Raw genomic sequence first — 24,100 nt, 5'->3', positions numbered from 1 at the left:
ATCGTCTGATTTTTAGAACGACTGTGTCTTTTAATTGTATAAAGAAATATTTATTCATCCGACGGAAATGAAAAGATTTTATTTAATTGAATTGTTTATATTTACCACAGATATTTTTGAATATCGTAAAAAAAAAAAAGGTTTGGTTTTAAACCAGGGATATCCAACCTGCGCAGGCTGCATGCAGCCCAAGGCAAGTTCCAATGTGGCCCAATAAACACATAAACAAAACTAACAAATTATTCTATTTTCTTTTATTTATTTATTTCAATGGCATAAACTCAGAAAACAAGTTTCACGAAGTTTATACATATTTTATTTTTGAGTGGAAAGGAAATATTTTCAAATACTTGAAAATGTGTGAATGAGGAAGGAATACTAAATAAAGCTAAAGTTGGGACTCAAAGAATTATAGACCCAAATTTGGGGAAATGAGAGAAAGGACAAAAGATAAAGAAATGAGGAAGGTTAGAAAATTAAGGGTCATAAAGGACGGTTTATTTAACCTTTCTCACTACTTTTTATCTTTTGGTCTTTCTCTCCTTTCCCCACATTTGGGTCTATAAGCTTTTGAGTCCCAACTCCAGCTTTATTTAGTATTCCTTCCAATGTTGCAAGATTTGGCTACCCTTTTTCTAGTTTGGCATAAAAGATATCATTTGGCGCATTGGCTACTTTTTGGGCAACATGTTTTTTATAAATATATTAGTCGAATAAAAATGCACTTTAAAATAGTGTTTCATCATTTTTTATTAATTAGAAACCCAAATAAAACAAATATTTTTGTTTTTCAAATAAATTTTTGTTTGTCTCCTTTATAATAAAATGAATTTATCTATTTCTAAGTAAAAATTAAAAGTGTCTGTAGAAGTAATTTTTTAAAGTATCCTTTTTTGTGATAAAGTTTTAATACTTGTTACTATACTCTAGATATGTTAATCCTTAAATATACTTGTATATTTAAGGATTAGGCCACAAGTAGAATATAAATACTTGTGTAATATATATATTGGGCCAAAACTCCACGACTTATTCCAATGTGGCCCAGAGAAACAAAAAGGTTGGACACCCCTGTTTTAAACTAAATATAAGTTAGTCCAAAATTATGGAGTTACAGGACATTTTTGAAAGTTGGATAAATGGTATTTGAAGAATAGAATTCTCTGATAGATATAATTGATAAGTTTAAATATCTGAGTATTGTTTTTGATTCATTATGGTAGTTTTTGTTTACATTATACAAATACATTATTCAGATAAATGAGATTTGATTGCTTTGTATGCTAAGATGAGAGTTAACTTAAAAGATTCTAACATTTGTTTCATTCAGTATACTTGGATAAATGTTTGTTTGTGACACTAACATGATTGTTTGTTTTTGGATAAAATGGAGATGATTCATTTCCACTTTCTGAATATATTTAAACTTAATTGTCAGTCTTAAGTTGTGCATTTCAGGCAGAATTTAGTAGATTTCTACTGAAAATTTTCAATTTTTAATGTTGTACAATATATTGTAGAATAATAAAAGAAATCCTTCTAACCTTTTTTACCCGGTGTGGTTCTATTTTTAGAATCGCTTCGTTCTATTTACAGATTAGCAAACGTTTTCACAGCCCCTCCTGGGCTCTTCTTCAGGCTTCGTCGAATAGGCCGTTAACATTCGAAAATATTCAATTTAAATTTCTTTCCGGAATATTATCACGTGCGGCAGCTGGATATTTGTACTGCGCATGCTCGATGCTCCTCTCCTTTAAACGCTGTTTTCTAGGACAACCTGCCATGCGCTCGATAGGATCATTTCGTCCTTATGATTAACGCAGGTGTTACGTAATCCAGCCTTAAATATCTCTATGGCTTCTAGCCATTTCAATTGCTGTGGGTTATAGCTGGGTATAATGATTTTTGCCGCATGCAGGTCCGCCGTTATCTCCTCTTCCGACGCGTACGTCGCCAGGGCCGTGGTGTATCTACCGTGGTGTATGTCTGACTCGTGCTCCTTTAATCTCACTTTTAACGCACGTTTCGTGGAACCAATGTATGTTAATTGTCTATCGCACCTGTGATCTTCTGGTGGTATCATATATACTCCCGGAAGCCTGTCGGGGTTTGGTGGGTCTTTACTGTTGCTTAATATTCTGAAGAGAGTCTGACATCTTCTGTACACGATGTTAATTCTTTGACGGTTGGCCACGGTTTTGTAAATGGATTTCATCAGACTCTCTTCAGAATATTAAGCAACAGTAAAGACCCACCAAACTCCGACAGGCTTCCGGGAGTATATATGATACCACCAGAAGATCACAGGTGCGATAGACAATTAACATACATTGGTTCCACGAAACGTGCGTTAAAAGTGAGATTAAAGGAGCACGAGTCAGACATACACCACGGTAGATACACCACGGCCCTGGCGACGTACGCGTCGGAAGAGGAGATAACGGCGGACCTGCATGCGGCAAAAATCATTATACCCAGCTATAACCCACAGCAATTGAAATGGCTAGAAGCCATAGAGATATTTAAGGCTGGATTACGTAACACCTGCGTTAATCATAAGGACGAAATGATCCTATCGAGCGCATGGCAGGTTGTCCTAGAAAACAGCGTTTAAAGGAGAGGAGCATCGAGCATGCGCAGTACAAATATCCAGCTGCCGCACGTGATAATATTCCGGAAAGAAATTTAAATTGAATATTTTCGAATGTTAACGGCCTATTCGACGAAGCCTGAAGAAGAACCCAGGAGGGGCTGTGAAAACGTTTGCTAATCTGTAAATAGAACGAAGCGATTCTAAAAATAGAACCACACCGGGTAAAAAAGGTTAGAAGGGTTTCTTTTATTATTACAAGTTCCGGTGAATAGAGAGATTATATATTGTAGAATATTACAGAATTCCCAGTAATTAGGATATCAACTATTGAAAAACTTTATTCAAAAGCACAGCTCTATGATAGGAATACTCTTCTGATTGGGTAACTGTCAAATATTGCTGTATCACTGAGTTTTAACCTTATGGTAATTATAGAAGACCAGTCGAAACGCCCGATGACTTATTCCATCAGGGTATACTAAATTACAAATAAAAATAATAATATACTGAATATTATTCTGTAAAAATATAAAATAATTTAAATAATAGCAAGGGATGCCCTAGTGGCCGTTTTGGGCATACCATGACAGAAAGAAAGAGACTGCCCATTTTTTCAGCTTTATATTGCAGGTAATGGAATTTATTAAGACTTCTAGTTACAAATTAAAAATTGGTGGTTGTATAAAATTGTAATCAATTAGATCAGGAGAAAATACATAAATTGATGTTTTGCTCTTTATGCCCATGAAGTTCTCTCTATAATTTAATGAATTACCATATTCTCTTGAATTAGCACTGGGTCTCAAATAGGTGCCCAGATACTAATTTAAGGAAAAACTGTAGACTAAATAAATTCCATATCAGATGCAAAAATCAAACTGTCTTATTGTACCCAGATTCAAGGTAAGAAGAAATTATAGCACTCTAGAAAGTTATATCAAAATTCAGAAATTTTTTCTTGTAGAATTGTAGTTAGTAGAAAGAATTATTATTATTATTATTGTTGCAATATTAAAATACTGAAGAAGAATGACCACAAATGCCTACAGAGTTTGCAATGACTGTTTTTAATTTTCTTTTTACTTAATTTTTAAGTTCAAATTTGATATGATACATTGACCAGTTTTCACACTAAACTTTTGCAATTGAACATAAGGTTTATAATTAAGTTTTATATGTTTGTGTTATGCAAAAAAATATTTATTTTGTAATATTAATTTTAGGTAAATGCTATATATTAATTTGAATATCTTCTTTTTGTAATGATATGAATATAGATATGTAGAAATTACATATTAATACTCTGATGCAGTAAATATCTTAAAATAATACTATTCAGAATTCTTAAATGCTTTAAAATACTCAACCAAGGGATGTGCATCAAGGGATTAAAGAATATTATTTGTAACTTTTATATACAGTGGACCTTTGTTATAGCGCTGCTCACTATACTGCGTACTCGGTTATAGTGCGAGCGATGTTCGCAACGCAATAAGCTCAAACACGTTTATACAGGATTGTGCGGTGTTAGTGAGTAGTGCATTTTATTGTTACTGTGTATTGAGTAATTGTGTATGTGTTGAGTTCCTGCATGTATTTTAATTCCTGTTTAATTATTGTATGCATGATGAGTAAAAGAAAAGCTTATAGTGTGAAAGAAAAGTTTGACATTATTGCTAAAGTAAAGAGGTGAACCGCATTACACCGAGTGGTGCGGTGTAACACGGGTGTTGTTTCCCGCCCAACATGCGCGTTATATCGGGGGTCCACTGTATCATTTTACAATATAAATAAAAAATTGAAAATTAAGAGTTTATGATTTACTTATCAACATTTCTTTGAATTAGATGTCTGTGAATGTAACAGAGTCACCTCCTCCTATTCCATCAATTGATGAAGGAATCTCAGAAAAAATAAAGGTAATTTAATTTTTATAACTTAACATATTTATGCAAATTCTATATCAATGTTTAATTATTTTGGTATTAAACCAAATATCAATCAACAATAACAAGTTTTGTTTTCCAATAATTCATGGATATTTATGCTCTTCTGTTATAATAAAATAATCAAAACATTTAAGTTTGTTTTCTATATAATTCTGTAAAATAAAGTCTGAAATTATACTAATTAGATGATACAGCCAGGTTAACTGTTGGGCTAGAAGCTAATTAATACTCAAATTCTAACCTGATAATTAACCGAAAATTAAACTATTATTTGATGATTATTTTGTGAAAATGAATTTTTTGAGACTTGGAATTTAGTTTTTTTCACATATAACTTTTTAGTTACAAATAACATTTTGTCATCATAATACAATTGTTTACTATGTTTGCATATCTACTTGATAAAATATAAAGTGTACTATGTACTTTAACTTCTTTATATATATGTGTAGAAAATTTTATGATAAGATAAGAATATTATTATTAAATAACAAATACTATGTTATGATTAGTATCTGGATACTTGCTAGTATGCAAATGATCTTTGTTTATCGAAAAATTAATAGAAAGTGCTAAAATTTTCAGCCTGTATTACAGTTTATAACTTTCACATACTTTAGAATATCCTCCATTAATTTTTTTTTGTCTGAAGATGTATGCAATATGTATTCTTTGATATTTGTTCGTGAAAACAGTCATTAGTTAAATTTTATATTTTAAGAAATGTTTTTTATTTGATGATCCAATTCATTCCAAAGACTTTCAATGGGATTAACGCTAATCTCTGAGCTGACTGTAATCTGTCTACGGAAAGAATCGACTTTAGAGCAACATCATGATGTTTCAGTTAAACCAATCAGCACATTCCCTAATAATGTCAGCACTTCTCACTTAATATGTCAGGCAATGTGTGAATTTTATTTTATTTCCTCTCACTGTATGACAATGACTTTTCTGTTAATTATATTAATATTTTATATCATTTGTAAACTGTAAAGAATCATGTGTTTAACTACTACTATAGTGAACTTCCTTGTATTTCAATATCAGAACGTGAAGCTTCCATAACATTGTTTATAATGGCGGTGATATGTTTAACAAATGAAGAAACCAGAAGTGACTTGCCACAAGTAAATAATCAGTGGCTGATTCTTATTGGCTAATACCCAAGTTGATTCCTTTCATAGATGGACTGTACTGTGCTTTCTAGTTAATTTTATTCTTAAGTCAAAGTCAATCACAGACAGTAAAAGTATTATGACAGAAAGTATTATTTTATTGATAATAAACTGGGGATTTCCTAATATAGTTATAAGTATGATTGTCAAATTGTGCAGATAAAAGTTTTCCTTCCTTGTTTTATGCAAAACAAATAATCAAATCAGATTATGAGAAATGGCTTGAGATAATTTGTACTGCATTCATATAACTTAACCGTTAGGATGGTATGATCCATCAAGTAATGCTGTCTGCACATTGCTTCATGCAGGCATGCTTGTCAGAATATAAATGAGATATCATTCAACAGTGCAGCTTTTTTATTTTTCTTGGCTATAGAAAGATACTCCTTATAGTAAGCTAGCTGGTACTTGACAATGGCTAGGAAAATGAATGACTTTGACTACATGTCTGGGTGAATTATGCAATTTTATTTATTGCATTGGTGCTGAATTAGTACAGTATACTCCCAATTATCCAGGCTAATCACCAATAATGGAGGCATGGATAATCTGCATTTTTAGTAAAAGCTAATTGATTTTTCTTTTATTTAGTTTTTAATTTCACATTAAATTTAACATAATAGTTTATATGTTATGAATAAAATACATTTTGAGAATGATAATTAATTATTAAGCGTTAGATGTGATCAGAGTTGAATAAAACTTCTCTAAGGAGAAAATTCAGAAAAACTTATTGAACTAGCTCCTTGCAGTTCACTATGAGTTTCTTGTATTATTAACCAATAATGAAGATTGCCAGCTAGATATTATCAATAATTTTGTGATGTTAATGATTTATTGGTAAGTAAATGGTTCAAAATATTTTCTTCAAACAATTTTACAACTTTATTTAGTAAAAAAACAAAATAATACAGTAAACACATAAATAAAGCTGTGTTGTTCAAGAATAAACTGCACTTACTGTATTAGTTAGGCTATTTAATTTATGCCTTGACATTCTGGAAATTATTCTAATGCTCAATATATCATTTTAAATAGCAAGAGTTAACAATGTAAATTTTTTAAATTTTAATGCTAATACATAAATTTTTATTGTGACATATGCACGCACAGATAATTGAGAGTATACTGTATTATAATGGATATTAGACTAAGGATAGATAAAACAATGATGTTTCCAATGCATTAAGACACTCAAGGAGATAATATTATCATGTGTATGATCATGATCTGATACCCAGTTCTAAGTAAAATATAACAATTGATTAAGATATTAATTAGAAGATTGCTTGTAAGTAGAATGCAGCTATAAGAAACAGATTGAGGAGGTTTATTGTTATTTGTAGAACTTGTTAATGCAAACATAATGATAAAAAAAAAGAATTAACAAATACATAACAGATGAAATAGGATGAAAATTAGATTTTATTGATACTTATTGTAATTTTAATATAAATTTTTAAATTATGCAGTTTATGATAATGCTGTTTATGAATAAAAATAAGTTATGAATCGTGATGATCATCATCATTATTTCACTGCTTTCAATATTATAGAAATAACTTATTTTCATTTTTTTTTACCAGACTGTAATGAGTAAACATTATGATTCTATGATCCACAAACTTGATTTAAGTACTTTTCATTCAGATAATGGTAAGTTAAATTCTTATAGTTATATATTTATATATAGTTATAGAATAATACTGTTTCATAATTATATTTTATATGAACTTGAATGAAGATAAAAGTTTTATTTGAAATTTTAAAAATAATTTTTTTAGCTTTTTTATTATTTTTTAATGAAATTATGGTTATTGGAAATTTTTTGCTGATGAAATAACTTTAAATAGTTTTTGTCTTTGTTGTGAATTTAAAATCCCAATTAATCATTTGAACATTACATTTAAAAAACACTATTATTAGATTTAATTTTTACATTTTGAAAATGTTTATCTTGAGTTGTTTTTAATTGTATAATCATAGACTCAAGATTCAAATTCTATCACTTGAGAAAGAAGTAGATTAATTAATCGTGTATTGAAATTATTTGTAATTATTATGGAATTTCAATAGTTTATAGTATCTACACTTTATTGATCAGATTAACATGTTTAATAAAACATAAACAATAACAGATATGGAGAAAATGGTCTTTTGCAGCAAATATAGTAACTCAAAAAGTTTTTACTTACAGCCTCGGGCACTTAATAGATTTAGTAAATTTCTATATTGATGTCTTTAGTAGCATATACTGTACAATATCAAATTTGTAATTGATTTCTTACCATCTGTTTTTCAGCATATTTTGGCAAACTGAAACCACTATGTCCGCTATCCAATGTTTCAACTATGCAATGTCTGTACAAGTGTACCTTGCTTCAGAATGCTTTGCTAATACTGTGTTTTTCAATTAAATTTATATTTATAAATTTTAGTACTTGCTTTGCCTTAACTGGATTTTGTGGCTTTTTATTTATTATGTTTACTTTTGCAACTTTTTTTAGATCTAGTACTTCTGTGCATTTAATAAATGATAGTGTAAATGTGTTTTTAGGCTTTATATGCACTGGCAAGTGAAATAAACCATGATTTGCTTTAAGACAACATTTTATGATATTAATCTGTAATCTAATTTATTGTATTAGCTAGGTATATCTGTAGCCTTTTTTGCATATATTCTGTTCTTTACATAGCCTCTCAGAAAAATCCAAAAGAATGAGATCTGGGTCATGGTGAAACCATGGAATAAAGCAATTACATCATATCTTAAGATTTATGCATGTATAATCTCCAGTATGGGTGTAATTCATCCGTTGGAAAAATACATCAGGTTACATTTCATTCATCTGAAGTATACTAAACAATTCCAATATAGCCATGTACTAGTCAGCTTTTGCTGTTTTTTCTTGAAAGAAAAATTACTTCAAAATTTTCTCACAGTATAAATGAAAACTTTTGAAGTTGCTGTTTTCAATGCAAAAATCTTCTTGTGACATCTGTCCTGGTTATCTTTTTATTAATTGTCTTAATTTGGTTGATAGATGACATTCCACATATTAATTTCATATATCTATATAATTTTGATTAATCTTATTATTTGGTATTTCCTTTGTTCTTTAAGCCTGTCTGTTTTTGATATTTTACAAGTACTTTATCAATGACAATTTACAGTACCATTGATAAATGGCCATTAGCATGATAGCATCAATTAAACTTAGTTCTTTCATTCACTTTTCGTTTTTCTCAGACAATGTTGACATTGTAGCAATTCTGTTTAAGACTATAGTGCATTAATTAATGCCAACTCAGAAAGAACAAATCTAAACTTTATTTTCATATTACATTAATTTTCAAAATAACTTAATCACAATGAAATTATAAAATTCAAAGAGTAATTTTAATCAAAACTTGAAATATACAAACATTCTTATAAAGAACTACATTATGTATAGAAAGATTTTAAATTATATATATATACAGTCAAACCTGTTTTTATGCGGGGGATAGGGACCGCATTAAAAAAAACGCATTAAAAAAAATCTCACGAAACTTCACGAATGGCTGTAAATAATAGTTTTCGCAACACAATTAAAAAATATTTTTTTTTATGCGGTCAACAGGGACCGCATAAAAAAAGTCTCACATAGAAAATAACTCAAAACCGTACGAAATAGAATTTATTGACAACAGATGTCAGCACTTGACTGCATCGTCTGGTCTATCGTCTGTTTTACATATTTTTGTCCAGGTTGTGTTTTGTTGACTTAAAAAGTAAATTATTTCATTTTTCGCATATTCATGCAATAATATTACTATAATAAGTGCATTTATGCTATAATAAGTTTATTTAGCTATAATAAGTCAACGTAAGACATGACGAATCGCACGAGACTAGTCGCCAACTATACCGCACAAATTAAAAATTCGCATTAAAAAAATCGCACAAATAAAAATCGCACATAAAAAGAGCGCATAAAAACAGGTTTGACTGTATATATAGTAGGCCCTCAATTTAATGGACTTTGGATTTAACAGACAAAAAATTTTTGTTTTTGCTCTGCAGGAAAAATTTAGAATTGTTTGTTTGATTCACGAATTAGAACAGTTGGGTCAATGTGTCGGCATTAGTTACATTATATAGCTTTGATATGATTAATTAAAATAAAGTGTGGTTTCTGTCATAAATTTATTTTTATATATTAATTAACATATATTTTAGTGGTATGTATAAATTACTCCATGTACAGAACATTATAATAGCATTTTAATATGTCCTATACATATTAAGTTTGTTATTAATGATTTTGAAATAGTGGATGCCCCTTTCCTAATTAGTTAGTCAATTGAGGGCATATTATATATATATATATTTATTTTAAGATACATACAAAACTTTGAATGATTTAGACAGGTTTAAAAAAATAAATATTAATTATTACAATTAGAAAATATAAAAATATTTAATAACATTTCAAATAACCAGAATTTTATATTTCGATAAGAAATTTAAAAAATTAGATTGCTCAGTGAAGATATGAAAAATTTTCTGTATATAGTTAAATTTAAGAAGAAAGAAATTTTTAAATTAATTATATTTGATAGAAATGGGACAAAAGTGAATTGTTTCTCTGGCTGTGAAAAATTATTGTCGATCATACAAATCTGTTTTAATTTGATTACTGATCTTATCTGACAATTATTTGCATAAATTAAATTTGAGTTATTTATTTTTTAAATCGTGATTAATTGTTTGTTTGTTTATTATCATTTTAATTGAATGAGAATTTATTAATATTTTTGATTTTTCACTCTAAAAAATTTAAAATTCTTATGTACAATATTACTTTTCTTAAATAAATATAAAATGCTAGCTGCTTATTCTTAATATAGTTGTTATTAATAGGAACAAGACAATAAACATCTGGTAGGAAACTATCAGTTACATCAAACATTTCCTTTGTTTATATTACACATAAGGTTTACACAATGATTATTTCCATAATGTATTTATTTTAATTTTAGTTGTAGCTAATTTTTGGAAACTATTATGAACAGTTTGACAAAATAATTAGAGATATTCATTAAAACATGTTAATTTTTTGTGTTATTAATTTGAAAATAAAGAACTTCAGCTGACCAATTTAGTGTTGATTAAATTTCACATTTATGCAGCTGATTTATTATAAAAATATTTTTAAAAAATCATACTATAGTTGCAAAACTTATTAAATTTTTAATCAATGGATAATTAAACTTAATCTCTAATGATTCTTTAATTATTTTTTAAATAATAAAAATCTTCATTCTTAGAAGTATGTATCTGATACAGAGTAGCAGAAGTTTCTAATTGATGGTGAATTAGTATCTTTGTCTCCGAATAAATGCTGATTCTGTCTTTCCATAATTTGTATTTGTTTTGCTCTTCACAATTTTTTTAGTTAGATGTAGTTTTTGAAAGATTTTTATATCCTTTAATTGGATTGTTGTTTTTTAAAACTAGTTTATCTATAAAAAAAATATTTTGTATCATTAATGAAACAAAATATTGTGCTTGAAATCCAAGACATTTTGATAACTTTATCAAGTTACTGGCCTCTTTCGATGAACAGAGTTTTATAAATCACCTTTGAATAAACAAGAAAATGATTTATTAAATGTAAATTTCATATTTTTTTTTCAACTAATTTTATAAAAATTTTATTGTTTATTGAAGTTGCATTACAGTTGTTTTTTTAACATGTAGTAGTTAAATTATTAACATTAAAAAGAAAAATATACATTTTGTTTTCTTAATAATAATAATTGAATTGCTTTGTTTTATAAGATGTAAAACAGAGGAAGAACATAAAATTTTCATATAAATTATATGAGGCAGATTATAGAAATAAAAACTAAATAAGAATATAATTGAGTTTTCAACAGTTGAGCTGAATAATTCTTGAGATTAATAACTGATGAATAAAAGCAGTTGGAATAACAATAAACATTATAATAATATATTAAATCTTCTGTAAAAATGACAACTCTTTTAGATGTAAATGTAGATTGATTTTAAAATAGTCATAAAATATTTAATAAATTTTGAAAAGATATAATTCCTCTACTCCAGTTTTCATATTGTAAGTCCAAAAATACACCAGTAAATTTGTAACAAGCAAAGAAGAAATGAAAATGAATGATATAATACCACATGATAAGAAAGCAATTTTTAAATTTGACAAAATAGTACAATATTAACAAATGTTATACAAAATGGTATCTGATATATCTGCATTCATCAAAAGAAAGCTATAAATAAAACATGATGGTTGGACAGTTTTTTTAAGTCTGTATGATGATTTTCTGTCTGGAAATATCTTTTTTTATTTATAGGAGCTGGCTACAGATTTTCAAATGTAATTGCCAATGTTAAAATAATACTTCTGAAAATTGATGGGTATTTAAAACAGACTCAGTTAATAAATTGTTTTTGTTTTGTACTTTATGATTAAGTTCATTTGTTGGTCATCAGTAGCTTACGAATAAAAACTGAGGGCACCTTGTTTAAAAATTGATTATATGGTTTAAATAATTCAAATATTGTTTCGACTCTTACAGATTTATGTCAAGAAGGAATTTACGTTCCTCTTTCAAGAAGAAATGTCATGTCTTGCGTCGTTCAAATTATAAAAGAGCACATCCCATTGGTATGTTGTTAATATGCATTATTAATTACAGATTGTTGTTATGTATAAATGAAAATATTTTAAAATTAATTGCACATTAAATATACATCAAAAATTGTATATTTTTATTATGTTTCAATTTAGATACAACAGCTCGATTTATCTAAAAATAGGCTGAATAATTTGGAGGATTTAGCTCCTCTTGTCACAGTATGCAAAAATCTGAAAATACTAATATTAAAAAACAATAAGGTAATTTTAATACTGGATTTGATTATTTTGTTTACTATAAATATAATTGTAAAATGTGTTTTAAAATTATTTTTGGTGATACAGCTGAAGAGAATGGCCGTACTTGATGCGTTAAAGGGATTGGATTTAGTTGAGCTCACATTGGACGGTAATCCTTTGTGTGACAATTATAAGGACCAATCAACTTATATCAGGTAAGATATTTATGACCATTTAATGAAACTGGAAGAAGAAGCAGCTTCTACTCCTGAATGGTCTGTATGTGTAGAAGCAAGTGCTGTCCATTGGAAACAACAGTAATATGTATTAAAATAAAACTTAATATCTGAAAATATACACTTAAAATATGACATAACCATACATGGCAATATTTGCAGATAATGTAATGAATAATTTTTAATAATTTTATATTAAATATGTCAAAAGTAAGGCATCAGTATCGAAATGGAAGAGAAAAAAAATAAAGGACGATTAGAAGCACTCACAATAAATCAGCTTTATTTCTTGAAGAAATAATATCCTCTAGTTCATAAATAAATGTACAAAATAATGTATTTTATTAAGAATGTATGATTTGCCATCGAAAAGAATTGCTGGAAAAAGTTCTCTTATCTGTACTGTTAGCCAAAGACGGTGGCCGAGCTCTCGGAGTCGCTCACTATCAGGCACAGGCAGAAAGAGATTTAAAATAGGATGAAAATCTTGTTCCAGCTTGAACTAGATGTGGCAAAATCAGATTATGGAATGTAATGTGCAATAAAACAGAGGATATAAAATCATTAGAATGAGAAGACAATTCTGAAATGCTGAATGTGTGCAAAATGTGCTTCTGCATTTGAAGAAAAGATAGATACATGCCAATACTTTTGAAAATTTTAATATATTTTTTTATGAATCTGTTTTTAAATACAAAATATCTTTCAAAAATATTGCCAGTGTGTTATGTATTCACAAAAATTTAAGTTTTAAAAATGATGATGATGATGATGATGATGAATGATGATAAATGATTTTGTAATAATTAATTTTATAATTTTTCATAAACTTGATACAAATAATATTTTTATTATGAATATATTTCAGTGCAGTAAGAGAGAAATTTCCAAAAATAATTAAGTTGGTAAGTATAGTTTAATATTGGTAAGATTACCGTATGTTTTCACAGATAAGACGAGGTATAAATTTTCGTCAAAGTTTTATAGTTTTAGCATATATCTGTTCTATAAGACGACTTCTAAACTATCAACGGCCTATGAATTTAGTTTAGATCAGCAATCATTCTCTGGATAATAATACTGTTATACCATATACAGAGTTATGTCCTATTTGTAATTTTTCAAATGAACAAATTTTATTTTCTTGCATCTGGAATTTGTTTCTGTATCTTCTGCCTTGCAGTTGTTGCAAACATTTGCACTGATTCTGGCATTCGGGTAATGACCTTGATTATTCACAAAAACATCATATGGACTATTCTATTTTGTGGACATACTCTACTCTCTACTAGTAAATAATTATGGTTTGTCTGGTTTTTTTTATAATGGTTTTAATTTATATAAATTTCAATCTAAATTTTTTTGTATCTGTCCTATAAGACAACCCTGGATTTTGGGGCCCTTTTTTTTGTGATTCAACTATCATCTTATCTGTGGAAATATACGATAATTTATTTATTTATTTTTTTTTATGTGGAGAAATATTGATAATGAATGATAACAATATTTAGGATGGACAAGATTTGCCTGCTCCTATTTTATTTTCATTAGAAACGCATGAAGTTTTACCTTCATCTAAGGTAAATATTTTCATATTACAAATTTAATTATGTAAGATTCAAAAGTATTCATTAAGAAGTGCTTTGTTGTGATTGCAAAGACAAAGAAAAATTTATTTACCTTTTAACATTTTTGTAACATGAATGTATTCTAAATATTAAATATTAGTTTCTGTTTAATACTTAAAAGATTTTCAAAATATCATGAAATGTTATATTTTTTATTGAGGTGTAAATATTAAATCATTATAATTATAGATTATAATTTTGAAGTGAATTAAAGAATAAAATAATAACATTTACATAAGAGCGTATCTTAGACTTTTTTAATTTCAAACTCTTTCCATCCTAAGAACACTAAGAGAGGGAAAATTTTAATCATGAGGTTGGCAGGACTCACAGTTGATCAACTGGGATGGGGCACAACAAATCTGGATCAGTCTATCCGTGAAAAATTCCTTTGGTTTTTGCCCACTTGAATTTGTTTCTGTATTTTCTGAACCTATAGGCTGAGGCTGATGCCTTGCCCTTTTTGACATTTGGCCCTCCAATTCTCAACACAGCCTAAATTATGGAAACAAAGTATAAAATGATAAAAACTTTTACTAAGAAGTTTTAATAAATAATCAATTTGTCTAAGTTAGTGATCTCAATAATTCTATTTTTATAGATTATTTTCAAGAGAAAAGGGAAATATTAATATATAGCATTGGTTTAATTGTTAGTTGTATCTAATGAAATTTGATTTCATGGTTGTTTTTTAGAATTTGTAATATTTTGATATTTTAAGTAATATTTATGTTATATATTTATCAGTTTCATTAATGCAAAATTATTGTTCCTATGAATATGATTAAAGAAATATGATAACTTATTTTAGCAATATTAATTTATCTTTACCACATTCTCCTTTGTAATGCTCTTATGAAAAGCATTTGAGAACAATCATACCTTAATATTTCACCATTTTTATATTATATTGATCTATTTTATAAATCTGTGAAGTAAAAATAAAAAATTATCTGTAATATCAGAAGAACTCTCCTTCATTTATGTATGTGAAGGAAACTCTTCTGTCAAAAAAACTTATCATGAGTAATATATTTATTGATGTTTTAGATTATTATTTAATATTAGTCTTTTTACTTCATTTAGGAAAGCTCATTCCCATCTGAAGATGTCAAGAATATCGTTGTGCAATTTTTAGAACAGTAAGTTGTTTCAAAATGTTTATTTTACAGTACACACATTTTATTTTTGTTTTACATAAAATGTATGTTTACTCATCATATTTGTATAAATAAGTAGATTTTCACTACTTTGTAAATTATTTATAAGAATATAAGTGAGAAAAAAATTATGATTATTCATTTTATATCAATTAACAGGTAGATATTCCACATGATTTATAATAATAGCAACAACTTCTTAACTTAAAAAAAAATTTACTTGTTGAATAATCATAATGCCATATTAGAGAAATAGACTTTTTTTATTACCATAAATTTGGGTAGATAACCTGTGGGGTGTGTGTGAAAGATAATAAATTTAAAAGGAAGTATCGGTTATTTACCAGTTTTAAATTCCAGTTGCAAGTTAAAGTTGTTTCACACTTTCACTGGATGGTGGCGGACAACTGACCCACCAGATGGACAATTATGTATTCGTGTGTGCACAAAAATGATACCAAATATTTAACTATATTTTTCATTATTTTTACATTCCTGGGCTATTTCAATAGATTTAGATTTAAGTTTTTAATAAATACTTGCAATTAAGATACAGATTAATTTTCAGTCTAATACAAAATACAAGAAACCAAAAGGAATTAAATTTTGCAAAATGAAAAAATATTAAAACAATCAATACTTGTGACAAAATCAAATTTGAAATGTTATGACATTTGGAACAAAAGTAAACAGAAAATAATTTTACTATCAATAATAAAATTATTTTAAAATTTTTTTCTGGGTTTATTTTATTACTATTATTATTATCACTATACAAAGGAAATTAGTCATAAAATTAAAGTATGGAGGTGGCCAATGAATACAGGGGTGAATTTTTTGGTATTTCAGAGAGATTTTTCAGTAGTTCCTTCTCTGTTAAAACTAAGAACTGTACCATACACAAGACATCTTCAAACATGTTAGCAGAAAATACACAAGCGCTTTCTTGTGTATGTATGCAGTCACACTAAGTTACTGTGTTTACTAATATGTGCTTGGATTGAAAGTTATTTAATAATAGATAGTTTAATAAGATAGCCTACTTTAAAAAAATATTTTATGTTAATTATTACTAGTTAGCCAAGGCCCGCCAGTGGCCAAGTGGTTCTGTTCACTGAACACTGGGAGTTCGGTTATGGGTTTGCTCCTCACTAGGACGGGCTGGCTACGTGGAGTTTTCCAGGTTTTCTCTTTACTTTCTTTAATTGAATTAAGCTTTACAAGATGTTTGCAGTTTTCAGTTACTTTGGTTTAATTAATAAAACTATATGTAAGTAACTATAGAGAATTCTGCTGAATTTATGTTTTTGAAATTTAAGGTCTCTAGAATTATTTTATAACTTTAATGAATAAATTTTTCTATAGTTTTGAATAAAAATAATGGTCAAAAATAGAGCATATAGTCAAATACAATAATTAATATGATAACTTATCATTATTGATTACTAATAATAATGGAGATGATAATTGTATGTTTATCTCTTTTTTTTTAATCTATTGTATTTCTAGTTTTAATAGCCAAAATAATCAATAAATTTTTGTTTATCTAATTTTTAATTGTCTAGTTCTGATTTGGAACACAGCTACTAATGATATAAGTCATTATAGCTGTTTCAAATATATTTTTTCCTGTGATAGTATAAATGTTTTATATTAAATTTTCATTCAGTTACTCTCTTTTTCTAAATTTATATATCCAATATATTTGTGGTTTTTCCTCCCATTACTTTTAATTTTCTTTAATCAATATCAAGCAATATAATAACAGTTGTATGGAAACAGCATTCTTTGTATATGGATACTTTATTAGTGTGTATATATATATATATAGCAGACATGGGCAAATGCAGCTCTTTTTGAGTTACATGCAGCTCTTGCTGAAAGTGTTAATTTCTGCTTTTTATTCTTATTTTTACTATTTTATTTCCACAATTTTGTGAAAATATGTTTATTAAAAAAATTCAATATTTGTTTTATATTATATTTATATTATATAATAAAATGGCAGTAAAGAATAAAAAAGTACAGAACTGCGGCTCCCATGCATTTTGCAAAACCTACATTTCAGCTCCCACTGAACTCTTGCTTGTCCACCCCTGATATATAGGGAGGAATTTTAAATTAGGATGTCCAGATTTTTTTTTATATCTGTTACTGTAAAAGCCCGTATATTGGTAAATCCTAGGTTTTACTTGTAAATCTTTGGATCTACCAACATGAGTTGGTAAATGTAAGGATTTTTATAAAGTGAGATGATTTTCCGGGCTTTTACCATTAGAATTTGGTACATGCTAGGTTTTACTAAAGACGATTAGTAAATGTTGGTTTTGGAACTAAAACTGAGTATTTTAATAATCATTTATTGCAATTGTTATAAACACTCAACTTACTAAGTCCTATTTATTAATAACTAGTGAAACAGTTTAAAAATACTTTTTTAACATAACAAGAATTAAATTATCTTGTCAAAAATAATATAATAGCCTATGTTGGCTACCTCTGGTCAAAGACAATTTTGCGACAACTTCTCGAAGACTCACTTCTTTATCTCTAACAACTTCTATCTTGATAGTCTTTCAGGACATGAGATAAATTGATTTTGTTTATAAAGCTGCTTTAGTACTCCAACTTTGGTACCTAGTTGGTAAAATTCGTTGTCCTTTACATCTACTACAACTGCAATAACGCTTTTGGGATCGGTTTAGCTTTGTCAATTTCAGGCACTTTCAATCTTACATTTTGGCCAATTTTCACATTTGGATATTTATCAACAGACGTGGCTTTCATTTTTTCAGCTTGTTTCTCCAAACTCCATTTTGCATTGTTACTTATAGTCACTACAGATTCTATCTTGTTTGGTATTGGCTCTATAGTTACAAGAACTTCCTGAGACTCAATAGTGTTTCCTGTTTCTGAATCGTCACATTGGAATCATCAGTTATTTGCTTCGCCTTCATCTCAGTAATAATCATTTCATCTTCTTGTGTTTTTTGTTGACAGTGCTATTGTCTATATCCCCTTCTGACTTATTTTCAACAATGCTTTCTTCCTTGTCCTGTTCGATTGCATTTTCGACGTCATTATTTTGTTCCGTGTTGTCATGCAAATGCAACAACTTCTCTAAATCCTCTTCGGATCTTATAACTCTAATCATATTACTAGGGATTGCTGAAGTTGCAAGGTCGTTTTCATTGGACAACCAAACATTGCTTTGTAGAGGGAACATTTGATTTCCTCGTGATATGCTCTATTTTTCATCGCCTGGATGAATCTTAAACTTTCTGACCACTTTGATATAACTGATTGGTTTCCATCCACGTGCTCAACATATTTTCTATGTCTTGATTAGCAGGCTCCACTGATTCTTGACTTTGGCTATGTCTTGCCTTTCCATGTACGATTTATACATCCGGCCACATGGAGCATAAACCCTCAGTAACTTGGTTAAAGAATTCCCGACCATTATCCATAAAAGATGCCTGGCACTCCAAAAGTGGTGAAAATATCCAAAAGATGATATGCAGCTTCTACCGCGCATTTAGTTTGAAGCGTACGAAGGATCACAAATTTGGTAAGATGATCTTGGTAAACTAAAATGAATTTATAATTTCCATCTGGGGTAGTGTGTAGATCTATTAGATCAACCTGACAGCATGAGTTCATTTCACTGTGAAGTATAGGTCTGATAACAATGCTCTTTTTCAAAGTCTTGTTTCTTTTGGCAAGGTTGACATAGCTTCAAATATGTCATAGTAGCCTCAACTGTTACATTTTTATACTTGAGGTTACACTCCTTAAGCATCCGTGTCTTTCCACCGTGACCAACAGCAACAAGCGTTTCTTCGAGAATGTTAAATAAGTCCTCATAACAAATGTAATACCTTATTTCTCTATTCTTCTCCTTCATAAGCGCGATTAGTTTTTCTTTGCCGCCTATAGTCAAAATGTCGTAGCGCTTTATACGCCTATAATGAACAGCTAATTTCTTTTTCATGTTCTTAACAGCTTTTACTTTCTCCAAACACTTTGCATATTTGTCCCTATTGAGATAAAAGTTATTATCTTTCTTGCTTGCCACGAGCTCTTCCATTATTTCATAAAATCTCCGTTTCACACTCATCTTGATTTATAAATAACTTTTAGAGAGCGAAATCTCAAACAAAATTAGAATTAACGTGCGCGTTCTAACGTGTCAAACGATAGAAGACTGCGGTGCAGGTAGCAGGGACTATTTTTTCAACATTTACCATGTCTCTGAGGTAAAACCTATGATATACCGAGTCAGTGCTGGTAAAAGCTCAAAATTAACAATGATCGCAGAAAATTTCGGACTTTTACTACAAAGAGTTGGTAAATCTTAGGTTTTGCTGGAAGATCTTAGGATTTACCATAGTTCGAGCATTTACAGTAACATATCCACTCAAAACTCGATAATGAGAGAGTATTTTACTCATCTTTGGCCTGACCCTCTCCTCTATCCAATATATTTATATAGATGAATGTGAAAGGTATCTGTAGAATTAGATGGAAAGTATGTTAGTTTTTTAGAATATTTTAAAATATTTTAATGAGGAAAAATGGTAAGGGTGTTATTACTTAAGAAATCCGGTATAAAATTTATCATCTACTGCTTTAAAATTTTGTATTTTGTCAAATGTAATTAATAGTAATGCTATATATTTATTTCTTTTAGATGAAACATAAATAATATAAGTTTATGTCAGGGGTCACCAAACTTTTTTTACAGCAGGCCACATTACTGAGAGAATGACAAGTGCGTGCTGCATAACCATTTTGTTCGATACAGTATATGGAATATGCAAAAAATAAAGACAACCATCATATTTATTTACCAATACACAAACACGATGGCTGTTGCAAGCTCTAAATTGCTTTTCTTAGAAACTTCATTGAAGGTACCAATACTTATACGAAAAGCTCTCTGATATCCAAAGTCACACAAAGTTGCCAAGTTTTTTATTTCACTGATTTTCATAAAAATTATATTACTGTCAAATGCGAAAATCAGTTTGGATCAATTTTAGCATTTTTACTCACACTTATTTTAATTTCTTCTACATAGTTTAGGACAAGTTTATCTACAATCTATGATATTTCCATATAAATAATTATATTTTAGCTCATTTGTGGTATGGTGCGGCAACGGGCCGTAGTTTGGTGACCCCTGGGTTATGTATTAATTTGTCGTAAGAATCAATAATATATTTTTGAATAAATCAGCTAGAAATTAATCAAATTCTCATAAATTAAGCCAGTAAATTTTTAATTTTTTTTTTTTTTTTTTTTTTACAGATACTATACAATATATGACTCTAGTGATAGACAACCTTTACTGGAAGCATATCATGATCAGGTAAAATAATAATAATTTTTGTGTGTGTGTATATATATATATATGTTTATTATATGTACTTTTGTTTATTCATAATTGAAATATTACTTTGTTCATTTATTTATTTAGGCAATGTTTTCTATGTCAGTAGTAAGAAATGCTCAGAGGTAAATTATTTTAAGTTCTTTTCTGTTTAAAATATTTTTAGAGTTATTTTTTTTTATAATTATTATTTTGACTTGTTTTTTCTTTTAGTCATAGAGATGGAGGAAAGCTGCAAGATTATATTTCTGATAGCAGAAATCTTATGAGAGTACTTGATCCAAGTAAGAAATTTTTAATTATAAATTTGCACTTATTAATTTATGTTGTTTAATGTTTCTATTTCATTCGTAGATCTCAGACATAAATTGTTAAGACAAGGAAAATTGAGTATAGTGTCCGCATTATCGGAAATGCCTAAAACTCAGCACGATCCTAATTCATTTACCGTCGACGTTTCTTACGTATCTGTAAGTACATTTGAATTCCTAATAAATTTTTCATTTTAATATTTTCCAATGTAAGTAATTCATAATTTTTATTGCAGCAAGCATTAATGTGTTTCACAGTTACTGGTGTTTTTAAAGAAGGTATGTATATTTTAAATAAAAATATTTTTTACTAACAGTAGAAGTTTATAAACAAATAAAATATGTTTAGTATAAATTTATTAAATGAAATTTCAATTTGTTTTAGTGAATTCTAAGATAAACAACGTTCCCTTACGAACGTTTAGTCGAACATTTGTCGTCATTCCTCAGGGACAAGGGTAAGCCCGTTTAACGTTTACAAAAATTATGCATTATGTATAATCCTTGCAGACATTTAACCATTATCAAATTTTCTGTAATTATTTCAGATTTTCTATAATTAACGAAATGCTATATATTACCAATGCCACTGCCGGACAGAATAAGGTATACTGTTCTATTGTTATATTTCAAATAAATATTAATTTTTAAAAATGGTATGTAAAGCAATTACAATTTCTTTTTCTTATTTTAAAAGTTTTTGTGTATCTTTCTTGTCTTTTAGGCATATAAAATGGTTGCGCCGACTCCGACGCCGAGTCCCGCACCCAGTAACGAAAGAACTGCGGAAGAACAACAACAGATGGTTATAGAATTCTCTAAACAGACCGGAATGAACTTTGATTTCTCTGCCAAGTATGAAACTTTGATTGATGAGAATCTAAAAAAAGAAAGGAAAAAAAAAAAGACCTGCCTTTAACTATATAATGATTTGTTGTTTCTGTTTTTTCAGATGTTTGGACGAAAATGATTGGGATTTTCAAAAGGCCGCAACTGTATTCCAGACTCTAAATGTAAATATAGAAAATAGGCCTTTAATTATGAATTTGGAAAATTTTTTGTCAAATTCTAGAAAATAGTTTGGGTCATTTTAATTTTTGTTTATTTTTTTGTAGGAGAGAGGAAGTATACCCGTCGAGGCTTTCCAGAAAACATAACCAAGAATTTAAAAAGAAGAGTCGAACATCCGAGTTTTTATATCATTCCTTTGTAATTTCAAGTGAAATTTTCTGACGGCCACACTTCCAAAACTAAAAAGAAAACAAAAAAAAAAACTGTACATAGGTGGCCGATAGATCGGACCGACATGGGATTATTTTATTGTTCCGAACTCTTTTGTTGTACATAACAAAGAAAACTTTCAGAACGAAGATAAGAATATCAGTAGAATGCAGATTTGCTGTGTATTTTATTTTCTAAATGCCAAAAAAAAGGGAGACCGTGTCATACATCCTCATCAGAATTACAGAACACATCAATATAATTTCATTATTTGATACAAATTTTCAGGGGATGAGAAAAACTAGTGTGAGAGAAACAAAATTCAGTTTGCCAAGAACAGTCGCCTTTCTCCTCTGTTTTAATATTGTAAATAATAACAAGTCATTATGGCAGCCACCAAAAGAGAAAAATAAAAAAAAATGAAGTAAAAAAATATTTTAACTGTTATATTTTGACCAGTTCAAAATACATTTTATCACAAATAAGTTGTGCGCATTGCCATACTCTACCATTAAAACACGCCGAGAAATTTCAGTTCAACTGTAAAAAAAAAAAAAATGTTACTTTTACATGACAATAAAAGGCTGAATTCTCTTTTCCTCTGTTGAAATGGCTAATTTTTTTAAGTGTTGCCACTCGGTTTCGTGCGCCCCCTCACTCAGAAAAAACAAATGATTTTAAAATTACGCGCCCTCTACCGGTCTACGACGTATGCAAATTTGCAAAGGTGAGATTATCTACCGATAAGAGTTGCAAGAAGTAACGATATAATTAAGAGCGGGCGGCGGCGGACAAATATTAATTTGGAATCGAATCAGTTGGAAAATGGTGGTTAGGGGGAAAAAATGCAGGGATTTTTCTTTCCGGTCCGGCATTAGAAAGAAGAACGGACATGTGTATCAGTTGCAGATGAATGGGTCGCCAAGGCATGACAAAAGAGGGATACATAACGAACGATCCGATGTGTCAGGAGCAGATGGCTCCGGACCGAGAATAATGAACGTGTTAACAATTACTTCTTAGAGGAGGAGGGAGGGAAAGAAGGAGTCGCAGCATATATCAGCTGACAGATGACAGTTTTACAGGAAATGATCATTAGTAAGTGTTCATTCAACATGATAATTAGCCCAGGCCAATATAGGTGGCGCCGCCGTTCTACCATTGATTTATACTTTTCAATTGGTCGACACCACCGCCTTAGTTCTAATTTTGCACGTAAGTAGTCGCTTCGCGGTTTTTTATTTTATTTTTTTAAATTCTTACTAATAATAGAAAATATCCGAAGCCGATATCGAACGCTTCGATTTAGTTGCCTTGGCGCGCACCAGATGGCGCGGCAGGGAAGGAGACCGGGGAAATTCGGCGACGGGGCGAAGCAGATTACTCATTTTCAGTTGTCCTCGCGACGCCCGAGGTGTTGGGGACGTTATCGTTTTGTGTCGGAGGCGCCCCTGCGGTAAATCTCGCCATTGAAAAGGCGACAATGCAGAGGAAATCAACTGAAAGCGCATCAACTCTGTTCCCCCT

At 29.2% G+C, this 24,100-nt stretch overlaps 1 protein-coding gene across 1 annotated transcript in view; it reads left to right on the top strand.

The window, feature by feature from the left end:
- LOC136984958 (nuclear RNA export factor 1-like) overlaps positions 1 to 23,183 on the top strand; it is a 48,339-nt gene extending 25,156 nt beyond the window's left edge. The window contains exons 8-25 of the mRNA XM_067282107.1: positions 4,441 to 4,512; positions 7,310 to 7,379; positions 12,324 to 12,412; positions 12,536 to 12,643; positions 12,728 to 12,837; positions 13,727 to 13,763; positions 14,370 to 14,438; positions 15,573 to 15,628; positions 20,960 to 21,020; positions 21,129 to 21,166; positions 21,255 to 21,325; positions 21,396 to 21,511; positions 21,589 to 21,631; positions 21,738 to 21,810; positions 21,901 to 21,958; positions 22,077 to 22,207; positions 22,305 to 22,365; positions 22,468 to 23,183. Coding sequence (XP_067138208.1) covers positions 4,441 to 4,512; positions 7,310 to 7,379; positions 12,324 to 12,412; positions 12,536 to 12,643; positions 12,728 to 12,837; positions 13,727 to 13,763; positions 14,370 to 14,438; positions 15,573 to 15,628; positions 20,960 to 21,020; positions 21,129 to 21,166; positions 21,255 to 21,325; positions 21,396 to 21,511; positions 21,589 to 21,631; positions 21,738 to 21,810; positions 21,901 to 21,958; positions 22,077 to 22,207; positions 22,305 to 22,365; positions 22,468 to 22,509 — 1,305 coding nt within the window. The 3' untranslated portion in view covers positions 22,510 to 23,183. The remainder of the gene's footprint in view (positions 1 to 4,440; positions 4,513 to 7,309; positions 7,380 to 12,323; positions 12,413 to 12,535; positions 12,644 to 12,727; positions 12,838 to 13,726; positions 13,764 to 14,369; positions 14,439 to 15,572; positions 15,629 to 20,959; positions 21,021 to 21,128; positions 21,167 to 21,254; positions 21,326 to 21,395; positions 21,512 to 21,588; positions 21,632 to 21,737; positions 21,811 to 21,900; positions 21,959 to 22,076; positions 22,208 to 22,304; positions 22,366 to 22,467) is intronic.
- Positions 23,184 to 24,100: the final 917 nt, after the last annotated feature.

Source organism: Centruroides vittatus, unplaced genomic scaffold (genome assembly GCF_030686945.1).
Source record: "Centruroides vittatus isolate TY-2023 unplaced genomic scaffold, ASM3068694v2 contig_941, whole genome shotgun sequence".
NCBI classification, from domain to species: domain Eukaryota; kingdom Metazoa; phylum Arthropoda; class Arachnida; order Scorpiones; family Buthidae; genus Centruroides; species Centruroides vittatus.
The sequence above is the reverse complement of the archived record's forward strand: the minus strand, read 5'-3'. Positions and strand labels throughout refer to the sequence as shown.